At 45.3% G+C, this 25,597-nt stretch overlaps 1 protein-coding gene across 8 annotated transcripts in view; it reads right to left on the reverse strand.

The window, feature by feature from the left end:
• Positions 1 to 25,597, reverse strand: part of NFATC1 (nuclear factor of activated T cells 1) — a 117,863-nt gene that overhangs the window by 85,328 nt on the left and 6,938 nt on the right. For all 8 annotated transcript variants that reach the window (XR_012774294.1, XR_012774295.1, XM_075493650.1 and 5 more), the window contains exons 2-3: positions 21,451 to 22,549; positions 11,990 to 12,149 (exon numbers count right to left, since the gene is read on the reverse strand). Coding sequence is in view for 6 of the 8 variants with exons in the window: in XM_075493650.1 (XP_075349765.1) it covers positions 11,990 to 12,149; positions 21,451 to 22,549 (1,259 nt within the window). In the remaining 2 variants the exon portion in view is untranslated. The remainder of the gene's footprint in view (positions 1 to 11,989; positions 12,150 to 21,450; positions 22,550 to 25,597) is intronic.

The raw sequence follows: 25,597 nt of genomic DNA on the forward strand, positions 1-25,597 counted from the left end.
TTCAAACACGTGTTACCTTTTGTGGACTTCTCCAAGGTGAAAACCAAACCCATACCAGTTACACTTCTTCAGCACTTCACAACTTTTAGACATGCTATTCCTCTTCAGGTCAATGACAGTTTTACAGCTAAATCTAACCCTGCACGCTTTGCCAGTTTTCTCTGGTGTTTTTCTCCTAGAAATGCAGGCACTTGGTACATATATAGCAGTGAGACAGTATTAAAAGCCACAGCAGGTGGAAAAAAATACAGCTCAGGGAAGTTTTTGTTTTTGACTCTCCTCACAATCAAAGCTATGCACAAAGTACAATGAGGCACAGTAAATAAAGACATTTCACACAGACAAGCACGAAAATCTTCCAAAACAAAGAAAATTAAATTATCTTTCAACTAAAGAACACACTGCAGTGAAAGACTAAATGAGCGATCCTAATTAAAACCATGCTGCGAATCTCCTACTTTCCACCATGAAAAAACTCAGCTAGTGTTTGTGCATGTACTGCCACCCTCTAAAACCAGTCAAGCAGCTTTCCAGCCAAACAATGCAAGACACAGCATCTCAGAACTACAAAACATATTGAAATTATTTCCATAGCAATCATAACAACATGCCAGGCCAGGATGTGTAGGGCAGGGGGGTGTCAGCGGGAGCTTGGCCCCCCGCCGGCCCAGTGCTGCCCGCTGCGCCAGGCACGCCGCCAGCAGCACCCACGCTGCGCCCGTCCCCTCGCCCCACACCCGCATCCAGCACCGCACCAGTGCGTGCCACCCCGCTTGCCAGTGCTCACTTTGACAACAGTCGGTCTCATCCAAAATAGTCACTCACATCCCTTCTCCACCCCGCACTCATAAGCAAAGCATTATGTCCCCACGTGCACACACAGGAGAGCCACAGCGCCGGTAGTCCTGGTGCCAGGCAAGCAAAGCCAACATTGTGCAACATTGTGCTCGAGCTTCTTAATCCTGACATGACGCAGCCATCTCGGGCTCAGGTCTCTCCTTGCGGTGCTAAACCAAGCAGCAGCCTCAGGTGAAGACGCTAAGAAGGGGATGAAAACTGGGGACTAACCCTTTCTGCCTGAGCTGCGCCCAGGTTTCACGCACAGCTGGGCTCTGAGCAGCTCTCAAAACAAAACCTGATCTCTCTTCTGACCCACTCCCTTCTAGCTATTTATCTACTTGCACAGCCATGATATGCTGCAGGCTTCCCGAATGCTATCCACTGTCCTTTCACAGGCAGAAAGCTGAGGGGACGGGAACGTGCAGCTTACTTAGTACAGCGAATATGGGCATCCATGACCTGCACAGAATATGCATGATACGCTGATACTGCTATTTTGATGCAGGCACAGGAATCAGCTAAATATAGCAGACTTCAGTGACCGGTCTAAATTACAGACTTAAATGACATGAAGAAAGGTACAGTTTGCCCGAAGACAGAGGAAAGTAATGGGTAGATTTTGGACAGTGATGGGAAGCTAGCATCATTACACCTGACTTGCCATCAAGACATCTGGTAAAAGCTTCAGAGACACAAGGACTTCACGCCCATTAGATGTGGGCAGGCATAACAGTGGTGGAACAAAAAGAAGATGCAATCATCCTAAGGGATCCCAAAATCAAAGGGACGGAAGGCAGAGGAAAAGGAGGATCCAGTTAATAGCATTCACCTGAAAACCATCAGAAGGAAGCAGCAACACACAGGGAACCTGCAACCAATGCCCAAAGTGCACCAGATTTTTAAGACAGAAAACTTAATGGGTCTCCTGAAAAGCAGCAAAAGAGTTCTGCAAGAACAGAGTGCAGATTCTGCAACTTGCTCCTCTTTTTCATGCTATTTTCAGGCAGTTGGCAGCCCCACATGCTCACGTGTGACACCCAATCTCTTGTAACCCCCATGCAAGGCAGTGAAAGTGTCTTAATCCAGATTTTGCAGCTGAGTAATCTGAGCAACAATAAGTGACACACTTAACTGCCAGTTGATCAATGTATCCTTGCTTGGTAGAAAACTTAAGCACACATTCAACATTTAATCCCACTTCATGAAAATTTAAGGATGTACTTAAGTGCTCTGTTGCACTGTAATAGAAAGATCACTTTGCTCAATCTCTTTTACATTTTTTCCCTTACATTACATAGAACTGGACCAGCAATATTTTTACACGAGTAGGATTGCAAGTGGCAAAGGAGGAGCTCCCTGTCTGGTGAGGGCAATGGGTTTTCACCAGGATTCACATTTGGCAGTAAAACCATGTTATCAGTGTCCCAAAGAGCAAAACTCATTGCGGGGGCTTCAGTGTCTGTAACTAAAGTGCCAAGGAACTCCCAAAAATGTACCCACACTGTGCCTGCAAGTGTTGTTTACTGCTTTAAACAGGGCTGCATTTCAAACCTAGGCAGTAGACTTTTAAATCCCAATGTACATAATGTCTGCATGCAAACCAAAAGCAGGAGTTCCTCTGCTTTATTGGGTACTGAAACATTAAAAACAGGTGTTTAAAAACCGTATTACAAATCTGTCTGCAACCTGTATTATTTTTACCATGTGCAAGTAAATTGATCACTAGTGTGTTTCAACTGTTTCAGTGAAAATATGCAACTCCTGCTAAATGATTTCTTAAACATGTGGAGGGAGGAGAAAGTTTATTTGATTTCACTGCACTGACAGCATGCAACATATTTTACTTATGTGTATGTATATAGCAGATGCAGTAATGGATCATCTCCCTTTCATGGCACGTATCAAAGAAGATCTCAAGCTATTCTTCACAATGAAAGAAATGATAACCCCCTGCTCATAATGAAAGCTGCAACGTACTTTGAGAGAGCAACTGAGTAATTTGACACCGTATTTTCCACTGATTCAGCCTGTTAGTTGGAACAATGACTGATTAAAATGGAAAATCTATATTATAACCACATATACTGACATTCCAGATTACAAGGTATGTTACGGATGTGATTTTTTACTCTTCTTACATATAGAAATTAGAAAGTATAAAACCAGAAATTATTCCAATGGAGTTACACTGGTGTGAAAGTGATCTGAAATACGAACTGGCCCCCAGTAGATCTTCATACAGAATGCACACAATATAATTTTCATTATATATATGTTTTATGCAATTTGGAGTGCCAATAAGAAAAAAAATCATTTGCCCTGAGATATTACTTTTAGGAATAGAAGACAGATGTCTAGTTGCCAAAGCAGACTTGTAAAAAATTAATCACCTGCCTCATGCAGGTTAGCAGTATTTGGCAGGTAGGTTAGCTCAGCTTATAATGAAGCATCTGGCTTTTAGTAAAGCTGCATTTTAATTTTAACTGTGTTTCATTTCAGCTTTTGGGTACATGTCAATGTGCAATAATCTGACAAGTCTGGAGCAGATTTGCTGATCAGTAACTTTGGTGTAGGTCTTCTCAACTGCAACCAAAACTAAGTCAAGTAACGATTGTGGTTCGCACCCAGACCACAGCCTCACGTATCATCTGAACCTCCCTGCAAAGCCATTTTAAACCCAGTCCTCAACATCTTACCTATCCATAGTCTTATTTTCTTAAAAACAGCTAAACTGACTAAGAGTCAGAAAACTCCTAAGCATGTGCTTGAATTATGCAGGCTAAGCTGACTGACTTCAGGAGTGCCCCAATACTGCTTTGAATGTGGTTTGGTTTGGGTTGGTGTTTTGGTTTTTTTTTGTAACTGAGGTCTGGTAATTTGAGGCAAGCAGAAGATCTACCCATGTTGTATTTTTCTGTAGAAAAGTGGGTACCCATTTGTAGCACTACTGGTAGCCTCTTTCAGCTAACCAGAAGTGTCTGCAGCTCCTTCTTGGATGCTGGGAGGGCAGAAGAAGAGCTGCTGAAGCTCAGAAAGGTCTGCAGAACTGCGGCCTTCTGATTCCGTGACTCTCATCACTTCTAGGTGTTCCCCCGATGCATGCATTTTCAGTGGAAGGGTGCTTCTACCACAAATTTACGGGGGAAAAAAACCCACCATCACCACCAATTGTCCTTGTGAGAGCAATTGCTATGCAGATGCAGGGGCCATTTTTTAACAGGAATAGCTCAGGCATTCAAATAATGTTCCCAAAAGACAAAGATCTATTAGAGCACAAATTAAGCAATGTCCAATTTTTGTTTTTACGTTATGACCATTTTTTAAGCTTTTAAATGTGCCAAAACCCTCAGGAATCTCACTGGCTGTTGTTTGTCTCTTCTTGTATCACTTAAGCTGAACTGTTCCTTTCTAATACTTTTTTTAAAAAGGAATATAAGAGAGAACAGATCACACTATGGGCTCCTGAGCTCTAGCAGATCTTGACAGAGAGTACAAAGGAAGGAACTGGGAACATTTAGCTCCGTAAGCACATTTGCAGCAGCCTCACTAGCAGTACCACAAACGCCTTTGCCAGACTGCTGTGGCTTGTACAGGTATTTTCCTAGCACACCGTTGCAAAGAAATTGCCTTTCAACTGCTGATTATATTAATTTTTTTGTTTCCATCTTCATTGAACACCACCCACTGACAGATACTCCCCAGGCCTACAGACACACTTGCACTTTATTTAGTTATATAGAAAATACAAGGCAAGGGGGATTGTTCTTATCTTGCTTGGGACCTGACCACTATGTGGGAAAGGGGAATGGCAACTTCTAGAAAGAAAATTCAGAGACAGAGCAAGAGACATGGCGTCTGCAACTTTTAGCAGGAGTGATGCAATATTAAGCAGGGGGCAAAAGGGATGCAAAGGACAAAAAAAGCATAGCACTCAAACAGTCAAGGATGAGTCCTGATTCCTCCCTGGAGAGCAGTGATACACGTTTTTGAGGTATGCTTCCAAAATAATGATGAATCACCCTTTCAAACAATGTGCAGAAAAAATTCTGTCCACACTGCAAACAATTCACCAAGTGAAAAGATGCAGCATGAGACCTGAAGACAAAGTAAATGAGGAATAAGAGAAGAAAGACTACTACATTTACATTCTGTCTGTCTTGGTCTTGCAGAGACTTCCATCACATTGTTTCTGAACACTCAGGGTGTGTGTGCTGCTGGTCACCAAAACCAGCCTGACAAGGGAAGCAAAAAGGATGGCTCTGTGAGCAGTGGTGGAGATAAAGATGACTCCTCTGCTTCCTTCCTAGGCCTAACCTAGAAGGTCTTTGCCTTATCAACCACCACCAGAGGACAGCTAGAAGATACCCTACACAGCGAAAGCCATGCCACCGACTCCCTTGTCACAAAGGACAAGGCAGAAAGGCAACCGGGAGAGGCCAAGGAAGAGGAAAGCTGGGAGCTGATATCATCATCCCCTTTCCCAAGGGAACAGAGACAGCAATGGCGGAGGAGTGGGAATGCTTTCCATCCCCTCCTCCCTCAAGGCCACCACTAACTTCTGCTTTGCTGGCAGCCAGCAAGTCCAAACTGAAGGCAGACCTAGGATGTTGGGCTAAATCCTTCAGGCTGGAAAGCCAGATTCATTATCTCGGCACCCTAACAGCCGGGATATGTACTGCAGCGTCCATCAGGCCAAGTGTGGGCAAAGTATCATTTTTAAAGGAGAGCAGAATGCACCCCCGGAAGCACTGGGTGGTGGAAATTTTGTTTTTTATTTGGAAAGGTCTGTTGCGCCAAACAGCAGAGGCCTGTCCCCAGGACTGCTCATAAATCAGAGCTGAAGTTGCATTTTCAGGGTCGTGAAATCTTCATTGGCTGACAGCAGCACACTTTCCAGAACGGCTCCCTTCTGGACTTGGCCCTTCTCAGGGAGGCCATAAGCTACCTATATGGCTGTGCTTGTGGAGCTAGCCTGTGGGATCAACTTCATGTGAAATACCAAAAAAAAGAAACTCCCCCCTTCCCAAAATACGATCTTCTAACAATGAAAAACCGTGATAAATAGCTTTCAATGGGCTTTCTTCCATTTGTTGGATTTATAGAAGCAATAGCAGTCTTAAAACATCTGCCAAATCATTCTACTTTTCAGTTTTGATTATCTGTCTGCTAGTTTGAGGTTAGCTTTAACTATACAGATGCAAGAAGTGAGAAAGCCATTCAGCTTAGATTTATTCTTAAGAAGTACCGGCTGTCTAAAACAAGGCTATAAAATGTAGGCTCCCTGTCTGGTTTGTTGTATGTTTGCATGGCTTTGTGCTATTAATTGCAACCTGGCTAACAGGTGCTTGCCAATGTCTTTATATCCTCACCATAAGAAAGGATTATATTTCCATCTGGATAAAAGGGTGACGTTGTCTTCTAAAAAGAAGTCAAGAGCAGCACAGAGAGGAAATTGACGGTGGCATGACAAGTTGAATCACTGCTTACTAATGAGAATATGCCCTCTTCTCTGCTCTGATAGACCCAGAGAGGGAAGGGGAAAGCGGCTAACATTATTTTTTCCACATCCACTCCTCTTGGTCAGGTGTCAGATGGCCATGAGCTGGACCCACCAGGGACTGTTTTCCTTCCAATTCCCTTGACTCACCCAGCAATGGTGGCAGCCCTGTTATTTAAAACAAACTCGCAGCACTGGGGGACCCCTACCAAGTAAAGCACTTATGCATGCACTGCAGGTATATGAGAAGTCCCATACTATGTACTTAAAAATTAACCACAGGCTCACTCTTGCTGTGCAGCAATCAGAGCATTGCTGCACAGGACTTACCCTGCTCTGTCTGGAAGAGCCTTCCTCTCAGCTTCCTTATCCCTTCATCTCCTTCCTGTCATCAATGGTGAACACTTCTTTCCAAGTCTTTTCCTTTAGCTCTTCATTTCTCTCTTCTTCCCATCTTGCCTTCTGTGTAACTGCACAACCCTATTACCTCACGCGGTTAACTATTTGTGAAGCCGAGTGCAGGAGAACTGCTATATGAGACTGTGATGTTAAAGCCCCAACCTGAATGCATTTGCAGCTTGCTGGACTGACTGCTGCCCCCTGAAGTTACAACAGTTTGATCGACAAGGCTTTCTATTCCCTGAGGGGTTTGCAAAAGGTATTCATAGGTCTTGCGTCCAGAAGATGAAAGGACTCTGATAGATACCTGCGGTGGCCAGCACATCTGGACCTGGGCTACTTGAGCTCATTATCCGAAAGCACAAAACCAACTCGTCCATGGGAAGCAAATGATAACACGCTCCACGTGTTACCGGGGTGCACAAATAGTTCAGAGGCATGTTGGTGCCTAATTATGGTGATATGGAGATGTACAAAAATACTGAGACAGCAACTGCTTTAGAGAAGAGTTTGACACTGTTAGTCATAAGGGGATTTAAAAATCCCAACATATGCCTCAAGGCCTTTGAAAACCAGACCCAAAGTGTCTACTTGAGATCTCATCAAGAAACGACACAAGCCAACTCTTGTGAGCAAGTCTGCTGGCACAGACAACATTTTGACTATGTAAATCAGCAGACAAATCATTGTGTTTTGCCTGTAAAATGAGGGAGTTCAGACTATTCATCTGTTCACAGGCTCAGATCAAATTCTGTATTGGAGCGCACAAGCTATACACAACCTCTACCATCTCACTGCAAAGCTGTACAGTGAAAGGCAAGACAGCATTCACTGCATCTTCAATATTAACTTATTTTTCCAAGAAGAAAACAAATTCTGGCTAGTACCGGTTACCTAGATAATAAAGGAAAAACCCTACAACTCCTTTTCTTCCCGTTTTCTAACCAATTTATCTACCTCACGTCAAGAGTGATCTTGAAGAAAATTCCTGCCATATTTTGCGTCAAAAAACTGAATAATAATCATGACTTTTGAAAGTGCTTACTAGACTATTCTGTGCATTTGAGTATTTTCTTTCACCCTTTAGTCCAATATGGGAGTAAATCATACCCTTTAATTAAACATTCTTGAGTATTTGAATGTTATCTCACCACGCCCTGCTTGTAAAAATTCCATCTCAGGCAGCCAAAGTGCTTGACTTATTCCAAAGATGAGTTATTAATCAGAATATCTACAGACCATATATTTATAATCTGGTGCCATCCCTCCCCAGGGATCCCAAACTTTTATCTGCCAGATTACTTACCTATGGCTGAAACAGAGCCATCACTGGCTGGAATGTAACCCCCACCTTGTGGAACTCCTCACCACCACTTTTAAAATGGGAAGAATGGGAGATAGGTCCAAATGGAGAATGTTTTTAAGATGTTCTGGACGTAAACCCCTTGAATTAAATTCACCTCGCTTGGAATATGGCTGTAGCTATCTAACTCCCTGGGTTTCCTGAAGTCCCCATTCACTTCATCTTGCTCCATTCAGAGAAATCCTCACCCCAGTCATGAACTCCTGCAAATGCGGAGGGGCCAGCAGGATGCTAACAGGCATGATGTCGCTCCCCAAAGTGGTCCCAGGTTTCACCCTCACCTGGCACAGCATGCAGCTTCATAACGCCCAACGCCAGCTGGGGCACCAGCCCCGTTCTGACTCAGAGGGGGGAGTGCCCCAGTCTGAAATCACCGAAGGCAACGACAACTCACATAATATTTCCCTGAGCCAAGGGGTAAAAGCTGGTGCCAGCCATGAGCTCACCAGCACCGCTCCCCAGCACCGCTCGCTTGACAATCTTCTGCAGCATTTTTAGCTCGCTAGGTGCGCCGGCTCATCCCACTCTCAAAACGTTTAGCAATCAAGAACAGCAGTAGCCTGGGACTGCCACGGCAGCCACACATCCAAACAGGCAAAAGCAAAATGTGAGAGAGAGGAATATTGCATTACCAGGCTCATTAACCCTCACAGGCAACTTGAAGCACTCAAAAATGTATGGTTCCTAAGTGCAGAAGGGAGGGTGCAGCCATCTCACAGAAGGAAATCCATAGGAAATCCTGCTGGCATAAAATGCGCCCGGGAGACAGCCCGCAGGAGTCTCCACTGAGCAAGCCCCACACAGATGATGGAGAGATGATAAGGAGCGAGCGGCGCCTTCCAGCACCAGGTCGGGGCAAGACTCTGTTGCCGTGGGCAGCTGCCAGCACCTGCCAGGCTCGCCCCTTCTGCAGGTCAGCATAAACCCCCATGGCAGCCTGCCATGCTCAGCACTGCCTGCCCTTTCCCAGGCTCAGCTTTGGGAGAGGAGAGTAATCTCATACACTGGCGGGCATTGAGTATGCTACTGGGTCCCAGTGCAAAACTCTTCAGCGGTCCTCTCCAGCTCCAGAGAAAAGTCAAGAGCCTGGAGGAGTCACCAGAGCCAAGGAAAAAATTTGTCTCCAACCCTGGACTTCATGTCACACCCACGAGAGACTCCTGCCCTCCTACACCACCGCTCTCCTCATCCAGCACGCTTGCCTCAGAAACCTTTGATTCTTGGACCCTTCCACCTCCTACAAGAAGAGATGGGGCAGCAGCAAGGAAGCTAACGTTGCCTGGGGAAAAAAAAAGATAAACGTGCCCTGGCTGCAGAGAAAGCAACCTCCTGGAAATTTTGCTGGGGAACCATGCCGTGAGCAGCGGATGCTTTTTGGATTTACTTCTCCTCTGCCTTAGCATGCCCTACAGATATGTGGAGGTATTAGTGTGAGAAAGTCTCCTGGTTTGGGAAGCAGGATGCTAGTGAGAGGGGGTTTGAAATGGAGAAGGGAGGAAGAGACCTCTTCCACATTCTCCTCTTGTCGAAGGTAAAGGGGAAGAGCTTTTACAAAACCAGAATTTAAGCAAACTCCCCCAAAGCAGCAACCTAAGAAAGACATGACTGCCCACACGGGGCAAAAAACTAACACAAAAGGGTAGCGCAAGAGGTCAGATCAGGTTTATGACGGGTTTCCCTGTGTCAACACAGCTGAAAACACTGGGAAATATTAGAGGGAAAAGCTTGATTCAAAATGTCTCACCTGAAGACACTCAGATACTGTTTGAGCTTACACCTGGGTGTGAACTCTGAAGTTTGGGTTCCTTTCTGTGTAACATAGTAGACTTAATCAATCCCAATGCAAACACCTGCAACATCTGGAAATATGTTGATTCAGAGATGCATTTTACAGCTTTTGTCAGTCACCGATTTATCAGAAGTTACTCCCTAGATTTCCTCCTCCTCCTTTCATTTATGTATAAGTACTTTTGTTTTTGAAGTACTTCTTTATTTATAAGTACTTACTATTTCTCTTATAAAAAGTATTTATAAGTATTTTCTTTCTTTTTTGGAAGTACTTTTCATCCGTCCAACTCTGGTCTAAGTCAGAAGCTTTTAAGTATTTCCTCAAACAGATAACTCTGGCTGGAATAGCAATGTCGGCATGGAGAAGCTTTTTCTGGCCCTCTTCATGTTTCTGTTCTTTTTGGAGAAAAGGATGTTCAGGTTGTAATAAAAGGGCTGAAAAATACATTAATCTTTATTAAACCGGTAGAGCCAATTGACAGGGTTAGGACTGGCTGCTTCCTCCCCTCTCCCTTCAGGCCCTTCCACAGTTTCCTCTCCTCTCCTCTTTTCTGACACTTGTTTTTGTTTGGAAGTAGCATGCTCACTCCTGACAGACCAGGACAGGGAATGAGAGGGGAAATGTCTGGACACATTTAGTCCAATTAAACGTTGGCATCACATTCAGTCTTTCCAAAAAGCACGTAGGAAACTTTAAACACCAGGTTGACTGCTGCGAATTGATGCCTCCCCATTTACATTTTCTTGCATCAAGCCACAAACAGAGTAGGTATTAATTGCCATCAAGCGTGTCTGCCACAAACCCCTCTTTAATATCATTCACAAATGTTCTGCTAAAACCTTTTGTCTTTCAGCAGATCGCTTCCATAATCCCATGTCACTGATGAGTTTTGGCAGAGCTAAAGAGCGAACTGTGTTTGCTGCTGATAACTCCCCTCACTTTCCTTTTTCAGCTGCCGCGGCAGCACACAAATTCTGTAGTGGCACTCCCTGCCCAACGTCATCTCAAACTCGCATCGTTCCTTCCAACGACGTGTTTGCTAACAGGGTTTTACAGCAAATAAACAAACACACGAGAGCCCTGCAGATGTGGTCTGTACATCATCTTGAGTCATCCCGTCTTTCGACAAGCCGCTGCTCCTACAGCAAGAGTTGTGGCATAAACCCAAGCAGCGTAAGCATGGTTGCAGCGCCTGCCTCCCTCCCACAGACAGTGCCCTGACACCGGTGGGCTCCACAGCATCTGGGCAGTGATAAAACCTGGGCTCCGCTGCACAGGGGGTCACAACCCCAAGAGAAGGCACTGAAAGTTTAACTTCTCTGGGTGAGAAAGAAGCAGCTGAGGAGGGACAGGCACAGCTGGCTCTCTTCCGCTACTTTTTCTTTTTTTTGTTTTAAACATCTAAATCTTGTTCTTCCCACTCCTGAGAAAAGTCCTTTAAAAATGACTGAGACTAGTCACATAAATGAATTAAGGATCAGTTTACAGTGTTATTAAATTAAATGCTTTATATACAGTAACTGAAGAGTTCGGTAGAATTCATGAAACTAGATTCAGAGCTCAGATGTTTTCCAGAGTGCCTGGAAGGGTTTAAGGAACTAAACAGAAGAAACTCAAAAAGCCTCACTTTGCTCAGCATTCACTGCAACATCCAAACCAGCAACATGCTTCCACATTACTGCTACGGCTCTGCCCTCTGACATGTGTTCACAGCTCTGATTAATCCAACCACAAGTTAAGGACTAAGTGTACTGAGGCACGTCCCCAGCTGATTTGAGTATAAACTGCATGTCTGGAATCTGACTGCAGATAGGTCCACGGTCACTGCTTGCCAGCTGAACACTTGCTAAGCCGTACACAGACAGTGCAGCAATCCGCTTGCACCGTATTCACATTGCTAAGAGCAAGTGGATGCTCTTGCCTTGTTTTTAATCAAGGCTTGGTCCATACAGCTTAAAATATGCTCTAAGGTGCACTCATGCACAGTAATCTTTGAGGACAGGAAAAATCTACTGTCACTTTTCGGTTTTGGAGAAGAAAGGGTGCTAATCACAGAGCGCCAAGATAAACAACCAGTGCTGCTTGTTACATGTTTTGGTACCTGCACAATAGGGTGGCCCCCCGCAGATGCCTTTACAGCCCCTCGACTGCCTTCTGTCTCGTAATGAGCTCGGTGGTGGGATTTCGGCTGCACTTCAATACGCAGTTCATAAGGTCCTGAGTGAGATGGCAGCTGCCAATCAAGGGCAGGCAGGGATGGGCTGTAATGGAAAGTAAAACATATTAAAAATTAACATCAAGTACACGATCACAAACCACAAGCATCCAACACTATTACTTTAGAGACTGTGTTTCACAGTTCATCCTTCACTGTCTTACATTTAAAATTTCATCAATATGGATAATGCCACGACATAAGTAATTTAGAAGGTAATGGTTATTTTATGAAGATTTATGGGTAGAGCATATCTGATGGCCCAGATGCTGTCCCGTTTGTAAACAAAATGGAAAAACGTTAAGACACAGCTTACAAATATCTTAATATATTGATTCTTGAACCAAAAGGAGAAAGGTAGGCAGAAAGATGCAGAGGAATTTAAGGAAGAGGACTTCTGCTGTGGAAGTGAATGCCAAACCAGCTCTGGAGGAGTTCTGCATTTAATGAATCTAATGGATTTCAACAAATCTGCTCCGTTTATGGGGGCAGAAAGAAGGAAAAAAAAGCCATTTCCCAGCTTCCTTCCCAACACAAAACACGTCAGAGAGTCTCAAAGTGAAGCCAGTCTCTTTCTGGTGCATGCACTGCAAGGGAGCAAGCTCTGAAGTCAGAACTTGCTTACAAATCCTACTAACGATGATGCACAAGCCAGAAGAAAATCCAGCTCACTCTTCCAGCCCTGTATTGACTCTGCAATTAACTAAAATATTAAGGACTCATTACCATCACACAAGCAAGCAGGCCCAACAGCAGGCGATGGTGGGGAAGTGTCATTCTTAGAAACCCACTTCCAGTGTAAAACCACACTTGAAAATAGTCAGGAGAGCTCGGCTGTAAAAAATGCCAAGTTGATGCTTTGGGGTAAAAAAAAAAAGAAACAAACAAGCACTGTTGAAACAGTGTTAGGCATGAGACAAATTTATTGATCTTAAAATTGAAGCAAAAAGCTTCATGATGAAAACACTAATTTTATCTCTAGTGCATATTCTCTCCTCTGGTGAAGTCTCCTCACCAGATGTCCTTCAAAAGCCTTTACAAGTAGTTAAATGGCACAACTGCAACATACTACCCTGTCCTCTTACATCAAACTTTATTACCTCTCCCATCAGCCTGGAGACGACCAGCAAGCAGAAAATCACATCTTTGACCCTTTTGTTGTTGCCATGGACCGGGGCTACCTGCCATGAACCAGGGCTACCTACTGCAGAGTGCAGACAAGGAAGCGGAAGGGCTAATTAGCTCTCACCCCGGTCTGCAAGGAGGCTGCCTGCTGGGGATTTACCAGTTCCCTGCCTCACTGCTACAGCCCTGGTGTGCAAGGACAGTCTGAGCAGCGTGAATCACAGCTGAAAATGAGCTGGCTGGGAGGGAGAGGATGCAAAAGAGCTTCCATGCTGGATGCATATCTTACAAGCACATATTCAGCTGGAGACTGAATACTCCATTTTACCATCTCTGTGATCCACACGCTACCCCAGTGCGCTTTCGGCTCCACAGGCATTACAGCTCTCACATCCCCCAAAGCATCCCTGCTATCTCCCACTGTGGGCCACACTTCAACCACTCACTCTGGGGTTTTTTTTTTTTGCTTTGCCAGACCTCAACCACTCACGCACACTGGGATTTTTTTTGGTTTGCCTTTTTTTTTTTTTTAACTGATTATCCAGCCCTTTATCCCCAGCATATTTAACTCCTATCTGCTGGTGCACATGTGCATACTGATGGAACTTCAGCTGGTGCTACATTTCTCTACATTATCTTTCTTCACTGCTTATAAATTTGCCAATTTGAGCCATGTGATTTGGATGCCTATAGACACGTGCTACATGCACTACAGGGGTCAGCTGGAGCCACTAAGTCCCAGCCCTGGGTGAGGACCAGGATCACCCTCACTCCCTGGGCACCCCCTCCTACCCCAGCACAGCTTGCTGGCGAGTTGCAGGCTCCAAACTTCCAGCTACTCTGCTCTCCAGCCCTCAGGACACGGAGCATCCTCAAAAATAACAGAGGGAGAGAGAAGAAAGTAGCCATACAGCTCCCAGCTCAGCCCAAATGGGAGCTCATCCAAAAAGAAGATGTTGCCACTGTGAGGTCTCCCAGCTCCTGTGAACATCTGGATCCAGCAGGAGCCAGCAGGGCACTCTCCGCAGAGGCAAGACCCTGCCAGGGACAAATCCTGAATTTGGCTACCGCCCCTGCCAAGGGTGGGAGGCCCAGCCTTGGCCAGAGGCAGGATGCTACGTCTTCTGAGCTCCTGTGCAAGCCTTTCCCCCAAAATGGCCAGGGCCCACCTTGGGGGTGAGGAGGAGCTCTGCTGCTACCGGATACTCATACAAAGAGCAAAGAGACAGCAAAAAATTACAGGCAATTGGCCATTGTATATTGCCACTAGTCTTTGGCTAGCACGTTAGGTACACATACTCTAGTCTGAAAAAGTCTCAAAAAAAAAATTTCTGGATAAACCATATTTGACTAATGATAAATGACAAAGAGCACAGCAAAACAGCTGTGTCTCTCCTGGTGATGATCAGCACACATTTTTAAACAGATGTTTTTGGTTTTAAGTAAATTCTCACTTGATGGATCTTTTTTTTTCCTGAAGACACAACACCTATCAGATTAGAAATTTTTAACACTTAATTAAAAAGGACAACTCTGACCAGCAGCATGTACCCCTCAAAGTGAAGAGGCATCTTTTTTTAAGATATGTGGAAGTAAGTAATAGTTCCATAACTAATTACATCTCTTTTAAAAAAAAAGAAAAAACCCACAAAACCCCCTTTCAGCACCTGAAAATGTCAGTATAATTAAGTTGTAAAATTCATGTTCTCAAATAAAGCCTGAAAATAAAAATACAGTTCACTGTTAGGTTCAATCTATCATTGAAATTCCAAAATATCACCTGCCCAATTATAAATTGACAATTAATGGCAGTTTTCCTGATAAAGGAAGCAGAGTGATGCATTTAACAGTGTCATGGGCTGGGGCTGTCAGAGCTATTTCCTATGTTAGGTTATCTTCATCATGCACTTAGCTTCCTGCGGCTAAACGTGGTTAAAGGAAAATGTCACCAAGCAAATAGTGTAGTGGTAAAATCAAATCCGGTTGCTGCAAATAAACCTTATCAATTTGAAAAGGCCCAAACTACCTCATCTAGCCAGCATCATGCGGAGGGGAGAAAAGCCCTTCCACAGGGGTCAAGAAGAGGAAAAAAAAAGGTCTTCACATGGTCTTTCTATCAAATATACATTGGTGTATTTCCCTCAGATCGAATTTTCCACCAACTGAAAACCTGTCCCATTCCTTTCTACGTCTCCTGCTGTAATGAGGGATGGTTGTTTCAAGGTGGGTTCACAAAACCTGGTGTTAGGCTGTAGAAAACTCGCTCAATGTAACTCCGTTCTACGTAGATCAGATTACAAAACAGATGAATAGTGATTTATTTTGCATACACCAGATACACAATATGATTAAATCAAAAACAGATTATCCAGTCTGGCTGACTTCTGCCTTCAGCAGAAGGATTTATCAAGTTACCAAAAAAAAAAAAAAAAAAGATAGTAAGCAACACACTGGAATATAGACAGGGAGGAAACACAGCCAAAAACTTATACTAAACTTTGCAAAGGTGTTTAAGCCCCATTTTCACATGACTGCTATGCATTTGGGAATTAAATTACCATCACACTTTCTAAGCTACTAGATGCCCAAGGCCACCTGAAAAAGAGATTTGCAAACATTTTTGTCCTTAACTAGGCTGCTGTGCAAAAGGTGTCAGAAGAACTGCCGGTCTTGCACAGGGACTAACCCTGCTCGTTGGCCACGTACCACAGCATGGAGTCATCTACCCCAGATACCTGCCTGACAGCGGCATAAGCCACTGCCTGGAAGAGCAGGATGGTAAGTGTGTTTCAGCGCCTAAAGGAAAGCAAGTGACTTAGAAGGAGTGTGGCTGAGACTGGGTGCCCTGCACTAAACTGATGTTTTCTAACAGGGAGTGTTCCTTTAGAAACAAACATGAACTAGAGAAACCACAGGGCTGCTGAAACTTTTACCAGGCTGCTAGCTTGCCCCTGCTCCAACTGCGCGCAAATGCAAATATGGTTACAATTTCTTATTTATTACCCATGCCTCACATCAAAGCGGATGCCTATTAAAGATCCTTGTGTGTTTTTATGAAGAGTAAGAAAACAACGATGATGCCTATGTGTCCACCAACTTGGTTGTGGTCAGAAAAATTTACCTGCTTTATATTTCACCTATGAGTTAATGTGGGTAGATTTTTCTCTCTTTTTTTATTTCCTGTCTGACAATTGAGCAATCTGGCTGTGAGCTGTTAAAATAGATGCTGTGTCCCACCCCAGACTTGGCTGGATCCTGCTGGCATGCGGAGCAAGTAGCTCCTCCATGGAGCGCATATGGCGCACTGGAATTCCTCGCACTGAAGTCTGAAAACGTGAGTCGTCGTCATACTCCCAGATAATACTTAACACTATCGTCCTGAAATTTCACATTCAGAGATCAATTTGCATGGGAAATTTTGCATTTGTTGGCTTAGAGAAAGAACAAGAAAATATTGCTGCAGGAATGGAGATTAAGAAGTGGCTGGCATCGCATCTCTGCTCCTTCTGAATTTAGAATCACACGGTGCTAAAACAAGCTGGTGAAGGAAGGCCACTAATAAGATGCTCACAGAGGCATTAGGAGAAAGCGTGGGGAGGATTAAATCAAACAAACAAACAAACAAAAATCAGTTTACTGAGACAGGCTTCCAAGCAGTCTTCAGCCTTATGGTACGGCAACCTAACGTAATCAAAAGCCACCGCTACGTGGTGGCAAACCGAACTTGTTGAAGCATCTAAATATCCCCATCCAGCCTGAATATAGCAGGAGAGAGAAAATGGTTAGAGGCATTGCAGGCTCTTCCCTGTCCACTCCCCCTGCCCCCCAATTAACACTAACGAGTCCCAGGAGATGGTCACTGACACACAGCCGCAAGTCCCCATTTCACTGGGTCTTGCCCAGACAGCCCTGCCTTTGCTTTGTCTGAGGAACTTCCTCTCGCTTGCCATAAACACACAAGTTTGCCATGAATGCACAGGTCAGCAAATCCAGTGCTGCTGCACCAGTGACTCTCTCATCTTAACACAGCTGGTGCCCCTTTTCCACCTTCAGAAAACCCCAATTTCTTGAGAAACTCAAGACTTCTCCCAAGCTTCTCCCCAGCAAGGGTGTCCTCTACCTCATGATCTGGACCAAAACACCTATTTACAAAAAAAAAAAAAAAAAAAAAAGGCATCAAGACCATCTGACAGGTCCACAAATCAAAAGAAAGAAGGAAAAAATATGCAACATTCTTAAATCATGATTTTTAAGGAAATCATATGGTTTGGGGCCTCAATGAATGATTTTTTCATGTTTGAGTTTAATACCGTCACAGTCACAAAAGTAGAATCCAAAAAATCTGCAAAAAATAAACAAGCCCATTGATGCAGACTTTTGGCTTTTACCAAATGTGCTTTTGCAACTGGTAGACAGGTATCCAGCCATACATTCTCTGGGTGCAAACTACAGCCTCGATATATAAAACTACATGACCCCGTGTCTGTGAGGTCAGGAACATACATGTATATTTTTGAGGCTGAAAAAGAGACTGCAGCTAAAGAAAATGTGGCTTTCAACGGTTAAAAAAAATAAGCTGTACAAGAGGGAGCTTTTATAAACCACCTGGAACTGGCTCTCTATTCCTGGAAGCTACTTTTGGTGTGGCAGACCTCATACATGCCATACGCCCAACCAACAAACCCAATCATTTCTCTTCCCCCTCCCCCAAAAACACACTACATTTAATGAAAACTCAAGTGTTACAGGCCAACACACTTCTTCGATTAAACTGATGACACTTGAAGTAACTACAATGCATTACTTTTCAATGAGTAAGAAACTGTCTCTAGGAAATTTCAGGTTGTGTTTAGTCAAATACAGCAGCTAAAGAAGAAGTCATAAAAAATGTGTAAGAGACTCAAATATCCGGCACTTTCATGAGCGCCTATACTTTTTGTTGTAATATAGGATGATTTGGGACATGCTAATGAGCAGGTAAAAAATAAAAATGGGATTTTAGTTTTGGAAATAGTCACTAACACTGCCCCTATACCTGAGGGCCGAAGTCCAGTCCTGTACTTCCATTTTGGCTTTGACATTTTTGCCCATGAGAGATTCTGCATCACACAGCACCGAGGAGCGATGGAGAAATGTCACAGAAAGGAACACAACTGAGACAGCAAGGGCTTGAGAAACACAGAGCATCACCTGATCATACAATAACTGCCTGGTAGAGTGCTTCTTTCTAAACTATCTGCTACATTAACTATAAAAGAAGGACTACAGACAGAAACTTCTTGCATTTGAGTGAGACAGCACAAGGCATAAATACTGAAATAAAAAAAGACCTTGGAGCTAAAAGCTAAAGCAGAATTTCACAAAGACCATCTCTGGACTTCATGCATAACGATTTACCTCAAGTAGTTTTTGAGGCAGACTGGTACATTTAGGTAACCCATTTTGGCCTGGAAAAGGTACAATTCCCATCCTATCAATTCAGGGTTTGTTCCAAAGCTTCCCCTGAAAATCTCTGCTTGGTCCCTAAATATTTTCTACATCCAAAGATCTGGCGCGAGGCCCTGGGCTGCAACCAAAGCACCGCAGACAAATCCCCAGCAGACCTAGGTTACCCTGTGCAACTTCAGCTTTGGCTGTGGGGTTGGGCTCTGCCCTCCCACCCCATCTTGCGATCCTCAGCACCTGCGTGCTGAGTCCCATGCAGGAATAGAGTCACACATTCATAGCTCTTGAGGGGGATGTGTGAGCCCAAACCTGCTCCAAAGAGCCCACAGCGTGGGGACCAGGCTGAGCCTCCAAGCTCACAGTCCTCGTAAGCGACCAAGAGAAGCATGAGGCACAGAAATACGGTGTTTCTGTTAAGGCAGGCATTATTATACTCTTATTATATACTCTTATTATTCCCTTGTTCTGGGACTTGAAAAGCCTAAAGTGGATTGAGCTTTAATTACAACAAATGAAAAACATCATCAATTTTAGAAGCAATACAAAAAAGCAGTTTCCCTTTTAGACTGATGCTGCTATAAAACCCTGGGAAAGGAGACAGCACCCACCCGACGGTCTGCCTGAGCCTGCTCCCCCCTGCCCCCAAAGAGATGGGAATGCAAGAGAGGGAGGGAAAGGCGTCAGTGATTTTCCAAGGCACGCTGGCTTTTGATGAAAACTGTACCGCATATTCAGGAAGACAGAGAGGAGGTAGTCAAATCTGGTTATCTCAAAATCATTATGACCGGGTAGATTTTGGAGCCCAAGTTGTTTGTTGGAACCCACCCCTTCAGCCCTCACGTTTGAAATAGAACAGATGCGTAACATAACAGGAAAAAAATCCAGCTCTGTTGTGACAAATTCTTAACCAATTTTTTTTGAAAGATTTAAAATAACATAGTTTCTGTTGCGTAGGCTGTGATCCTGTTGACGTCCGTGCTCAGTTGCCCAGCACTTTCATATACATAAAACAAGAGGTATTTTTGGTGGAAGGAAGCACAGTCAGTGTATCTGATTGGTAAAATAACTTAAAATCACATTTCGACAGTAACTTCCAACTGCCCTAGAGCACGAGTTAATGAGATCACATGGAAACATATTGCGAACCAGGAAACATATTTTATACAAGACCAAAACAGTGGAAAAAAATGTTAAATACACAACATAGTGGGGCTCTGTTTTGTATGCTTCACCTTTCTTGTTTGTGTTAGCGCACAGGCATGCTGGCTGCCTCCTGACGGACTGCAGCAAAGCGTCTGCGGGCCTCTCGCTGCAACGGAAAGATAAAAGCCTGTTTGGTCAAACTGTCCTATTATTGCCTTGAAGTCTTCGGCAAAAAGCAGCTCCCCGACGTAAAAGCCCAGGGCCGGCCTCTCTGATGAACGTGGACTACTTGGCACTTCAGTGGGAGAACGTAAAAGGCTTCTTTTAAGTACGTGGGAAGGCTCTGAAGGGTTTGCCTGGTGTTAAAAGTCTCTATCCCAGCTCCGAAAGGCAGCGAGTGCCTACCTCTGGATGGCTCGGCCAGACCCAAAGGGGTTGCTGCATTTCCCAGTGCTGAATTGAGCCAGGGTCCTGCAAGGAGCTTGGGCAATGCAGACAGGAGGAGGAGGAGAACAATGGGGAAGGGGACCACAGCGCTACACACTGTAACACAAAGGGCCATGGACCGCTCAACTTGTTTTGGGAGACAGCACGTGGCAGAGAGGTGCTGGCTGGAGAAAAGTGAGACTGGCAAGGTTGAGAGTCAGGGAATGTATCGCTAATGAAAACATTTCAGCTACGTGCCCACTTCTTTGATTTTGAGAAAGACAGCTTTGCTGTCAAGAGCAAAAAGCCAGGTGTCCTTGGGGAGGAAGAGAGGGGGTTGCCATCACAAACAGGGACTGGGAACAGGGACTGGGAACAAGGACTCAGAATACCCTGCAAACTTTTGGAAAGCCAAACTCTTTTCCTCCACCATGTGCTTCTGCATATACAGCCTTCAGAAGACTTCAAAATAAAGACCATAACTGAGCCCGAAAGAGAAAGCAACGGATGTAACTTGAATTCTGCCTATTCTGTGGTGCTTCCTACCCAGGCTCCTATTGCAACAAGTGTGACCAGTATATTGAGTATTATCAGCTGACAAATAAGGTTTTCTTCTTTAAACATAAAAATGGTGGGGAAGGCGGAAAAAAGAAAATCACTGTCCAATACAGATAGGAAAAAAAGATTGATAAGCAGCTTTCAGATGAACTGAAGTAAACGCGGAAATAATGCACAAAAGAACCATATTCCTATTCTGTTTGTATTCACTGTCTATAAAGCATAAATGTAGAAGGCCCTGTAACAGCCACAATAATGAGACCGTCTCCCTGTCCTACAATAACACCGTACTAAGACATGATGAACTACTTAACTAAAGCCACAGATTTGATGGCACCAAATAGTCCTGCTGCCTGATGAGCTTCTGAATACCCCATTTCCAGACTGCCCAGGTTGGGCCTCATCCCCTGGGAAGCAGATAACCAGTTACAACCCACACATGGCCAGCTCCTAGAACAGCCTCTTTAACCCTTCAAGGCTTTACTCGTGGTCATGCCACACCAACAACACAGGCAGCGTCACACGATATGGCTAAGTGGAATGAGCGGATGGGCAGCTTTGGCAGGAAGCAGACAGGAAGGGGAAGGAGGAAAAAAAAAGCATGCAATAAAGATATTATCAGGATGGCTCTCTAAGTCAGGGTTCCTTACCTCATGTAGGATGTTGGAGACAGAGACTTTGGCTTGGCCCACTGGTAGGGATGCTGTGGCACGGACAGGTACTGCTCACAGAAGTTTCCTTTCCTGATGTGCTGAAAGCTGGAGAAGTCTTCTGGTGACAAATCGGCAGTTGGTGATATGGTCCCGTGATCCTCGCCAGCCGGTTCAGTTTTGAGAGTCATGGATGGGGTGTGGTCGATGGCAGTCTTCCTCGACTTGATGGGAATCCCATCGTTCATATCTATGGTGCTGTCAGTGGTGAGGGCATTGATAGCGGCAACAATGGCAGAGCTGGTATACTGGTTGGTGTTCCCCAGCCACGTCTCATCCGTGACGCTCACCCGCGGTGAGTTTTGTGGAGAAGGCGTGGGGGAGTGATGCGGGGAGTAGGAGGTCTGCCGGCCATTGAGGCTGTACTTTCTCTTGTTGCAGGGAGACGGAGGCCTGGAGTTGCGAGCCCCCAGCCAGTTCTCCTCCGTGACGCTCGTCCTGGGAGACGTCGATGGAGAGTGCCTTGGGGAACTGAGCAAAGTGCAGGCCACCATGCTGCGCTGGTAGCCCTCCTCTGTGTCAGTGGTCTTTGGAGAGACACACGGAGACTGCCATGGAGAGGTCTGGGGTGAAGTGTACGGATATGAGTAGTTGGACTCATAGGAAGACGCTTCAGAGTTGCAGCTTCTGGAAGACAAGCTACTCGCTGGACTCAGGCAGGATGGGTCTCTGTATGCCTCAATATTTGGTAAGTTCAAAGTGGCAGTGGAAGGTGACCGCTTGGCGTTTGGGATGGCCTCCTCAACCTCATCGTGGAAAAACTGGTTGTTGTTATGATGAAGTCCCATGTAAGAAGTGATCTCAATTCTAGGGCTCTCCAGCGCTGGAGCTCCATTAGGTCTGATGTTTGGTGGCAGGTAATACTCGGAGGCCCCGCTGTCTATGTGTCCTCCGTATCCAGAAGGATGGTTTGTCGATGGGACAACTGAAATGACGGGATTTGATGTCTGAAGGCCATGACATGGAGTTGACAATGAGGAATGTGCCACATTTAGAGGCAAGCCAGCATTTACATTTGAAGATGTATAATTATAGTGTTCTGGAAAAAACAAACAAACAAAAAGGAATGATATGAGGTGCCGCACAAATATTCCCACTTAGTAACATACCCAGTTGGAGTGGAGGGACACGGCACAACACACAAAAGCACAGCTCTCCTTAACAACCCAGCTCACAGGCAGGCCACGCTAGGGGAGAAGCTGCAGACTGGCACCCTTAAAAATGCCACTAATTGAGCAGCACAAGACAAGCTATCTTCAGAGGGGGATGTACATGGACTGAGTTTGTCTCGAGGACACTCTTCTTATGTGAACCTTCAGAGCAAAAGATCGAGTCTTCAAACAATGTTGCTTCAGCATTCAGAGTCTGCAGTGCTGCTCAAGAGATGTGCTTTTACGTAAGTGAGCCTAATTCACTCCCTGAAAAGTTGGAATACACAAAAAACACAGGAAAAAAAACAAAAGTGGAGGCAGACTAAAGCACTGCATTCTGTTAAAAAAATTATACACAACCGAAATTTCCATTACAGCAAGTTTCCAACTGGTTCCAGTTAACTAGGATTTTGGAACAAGATGGATCTATTGACCTGCTCTGGTTTCTGGGACCACTTATCCTCCAGCCCAACTGGCAGAGGCCAGGTGAAGGATAAACATGGATGTCTGACTACTCCGCAACAGCTGAAATTCCACTGAAACTGCTGGTTATTGTGCACGCCACGTCGAGCACTGCCAGCAGTGTGCTCTTGGCCAACGGTCTAACCATTTAACAGCACCGGGTGTATAAAAGCAATAGCAGAGTTGCACAGTCAGTGTGGAAAACCTGGAAGGTAACAGATCACATCACAGACTTGCGCCAATGGGCTCCCTGACCCAGCACAGGGGAACAACCCACCCTTCACGTGCCTCCATCCTGGCTGCGCTATGGGGACCGGCATCTCAAAGCTGGTCCGCAGGAGACCATCCCTGCCTCACCTCACTCTCGGCCCGCTGAAGGTACTCCTTCAGCTCTTCTCCCCCCTCCCGGGGCTGCATATGTGTCTCTCTTCGCCACCCACAGACACCAGTGGGCCATGCACGGGGAGACAGGCAGCCCTCAACTAAGGGCAACGTGTCCCTGGTACTCTGAGCAGTGGTGGGATCAGGAGTCATCCACCCTGTGCTCTCTGATATAGGGAGGCTCTGTGTCACCAGCACACATGGGCCAGAGCCCCCAATGCCAGTACCTCTTGCCTTACTGGGAAAGACAGCAAAGCCCTTCTATCAGGGACGACAGCCACTGAACTTTGAGTGTGGGTAATGCTGTTCTGCAGGTTCCTCTTAGCAGGCTGGAAACACACTCAGCTCCAGCTCCAAACTGTGCTTGCAGCACATCGGCCTTCCCTGCGGTTTATTACGGCAGCGGCACTTTCCTGCAGGACAGAGGGAAACTCTGCGTCCCCCCTGGCCACAGCCAGTACACACAAGGAGCTTGTCCCCTTCCCTCCCAGGAGGCAAGCTCCCTTGGTGGTCACCCTTGCCCACCCTCCCTAGGGAGATACGGAAAAGCTGTGTTAATGACTGCAGCTGTTATTCCCAATGCGACCCGCTCCCCGGGAGTGCTGCAGATGCAAATGAGCCTCTGAGCTGGTAACGCCAGCGCAGCCGGCTATTCTCTTTCTTTTGTTTATCAGCTCAGCCCTCTCTGGTGTCATCCTCCGGCGATCCCGCTCTCACCTTTCTCGCTGGCAACGACTCTAAGGCAAACGGTACTTAGGAAAAATTAATGTGCTGTCGCAGTTTCACAGCAACTCTGTGATGTTCCAGCTGATGTATGTCATGTCAGGTAACAGCCAGGAACGATGAGCAACAACACCTTTTGAACTCACTCTCTAGTCTGCCTTCAGAGACCAGCCATTTACTGAGGAAGGGTCATTAAATTACACCAGAGCGTGCCACAAATAAAACTGGATTATTCAAAATGTGCGGCAGCTTCACATTCTATTCAAACAACAAGACAGGCAGGAACTATGGAGAAAGAGGTGCTACTTTGACAAGGATAATCTGACTGCAGTGGTCACAGCGAGGCACAGATCTGCCTGGGGGATTAGAGTTCCCTCCTTCCAAAATTAGTCCTCTTTTGTTGCTGCCCTGCCACATGGCTGCACCGCTCAGTGTCACCACAATCACCACCACTTCCCTCTCACTCTTCATGGAAAAAAAAACCCAAAGTGGTACAACAGCAGTAAGACCTTCTCCATTTCAGAAATTAGCTCAGAGAAAGTATCTAAGTAGCGCCTTCAAGACAGCTTCAACCCCTTCACTGCTTCCTCCAGCTCCAGAGGAAGGTGATGTCCCTGGCACCACACTGCTGCCAGGACACTGGCTAGGCTCTTCTTCCACATATGCCCCATGGGCCCTTCCACAGCCTCCCAGCCCAGCGGGTAGGTGTATGGTGCTGGTGACATGGCACAGCTGGGTGCCACCTCCAGCCGGTCCCCACCGTGCAGCTGATCGCCCCAGGCAGGGGACTGTGGGTTCCACGGCCTGCCCCGGCTCTGCACCCACCGGATGGGCTTTGCAGACGGGGTGCAACAGCAGCATCTGCTGACTGCAAAATCAGTGTCTTTAGATGTTTTATGAAAAATAAATAGGTAAACAAACAAAATAGCAGGGATCATTATTACCCGCATGAAAAGCACTGTGAACCCAGCAGTTCTCTTAAAATCTAATGCATGACTAGGGTGACATTCAAACACTGAAGTCTGCTGGAGATCTGCAGCCCAGGCCGAACAGGCAATATAAAGGCTCAGACCAGCCTTTGGATTCCAGTTTAAAAAAAACCAAAAACTAAAAGGCAGCCTGAAGTGGTCCAAGCAACAAGTTCCCCTAATGCACATGGCAAGGAATAGCCTCTTTTAGAACTATTATGCATATGTTTAAAAAGTCAACTTTTAAAGGGCCAAGAAAAATAACATGTCATACAACTTCTCACAGAATAGTACTCAAAATTGAAAGAAGCAAGATCAAAGCCTTCCAAATATATTTAGGTATCTTATATTTTCAGGCAGCATGTAGAAAGTATGCCCATCAAATATAAAAGCCCCAAAGCC

This window comes from Mycteria americana, chromosome 2 (genome assembly GCF_035582795.1).
Source record: "Mycteria americana isolate JAX WOST 10 ecotype Jacksonville Zoo and Gardens chromosome 2, USCA_MyAme_1.0, whole genome shotgun sequence".
Taxonomy (NCBI): Eukaryota; Metazoa; Chordata; class Aves; order Ciconiiformes; family Ciconiidae; genus Mycteria; species Mycteria americana.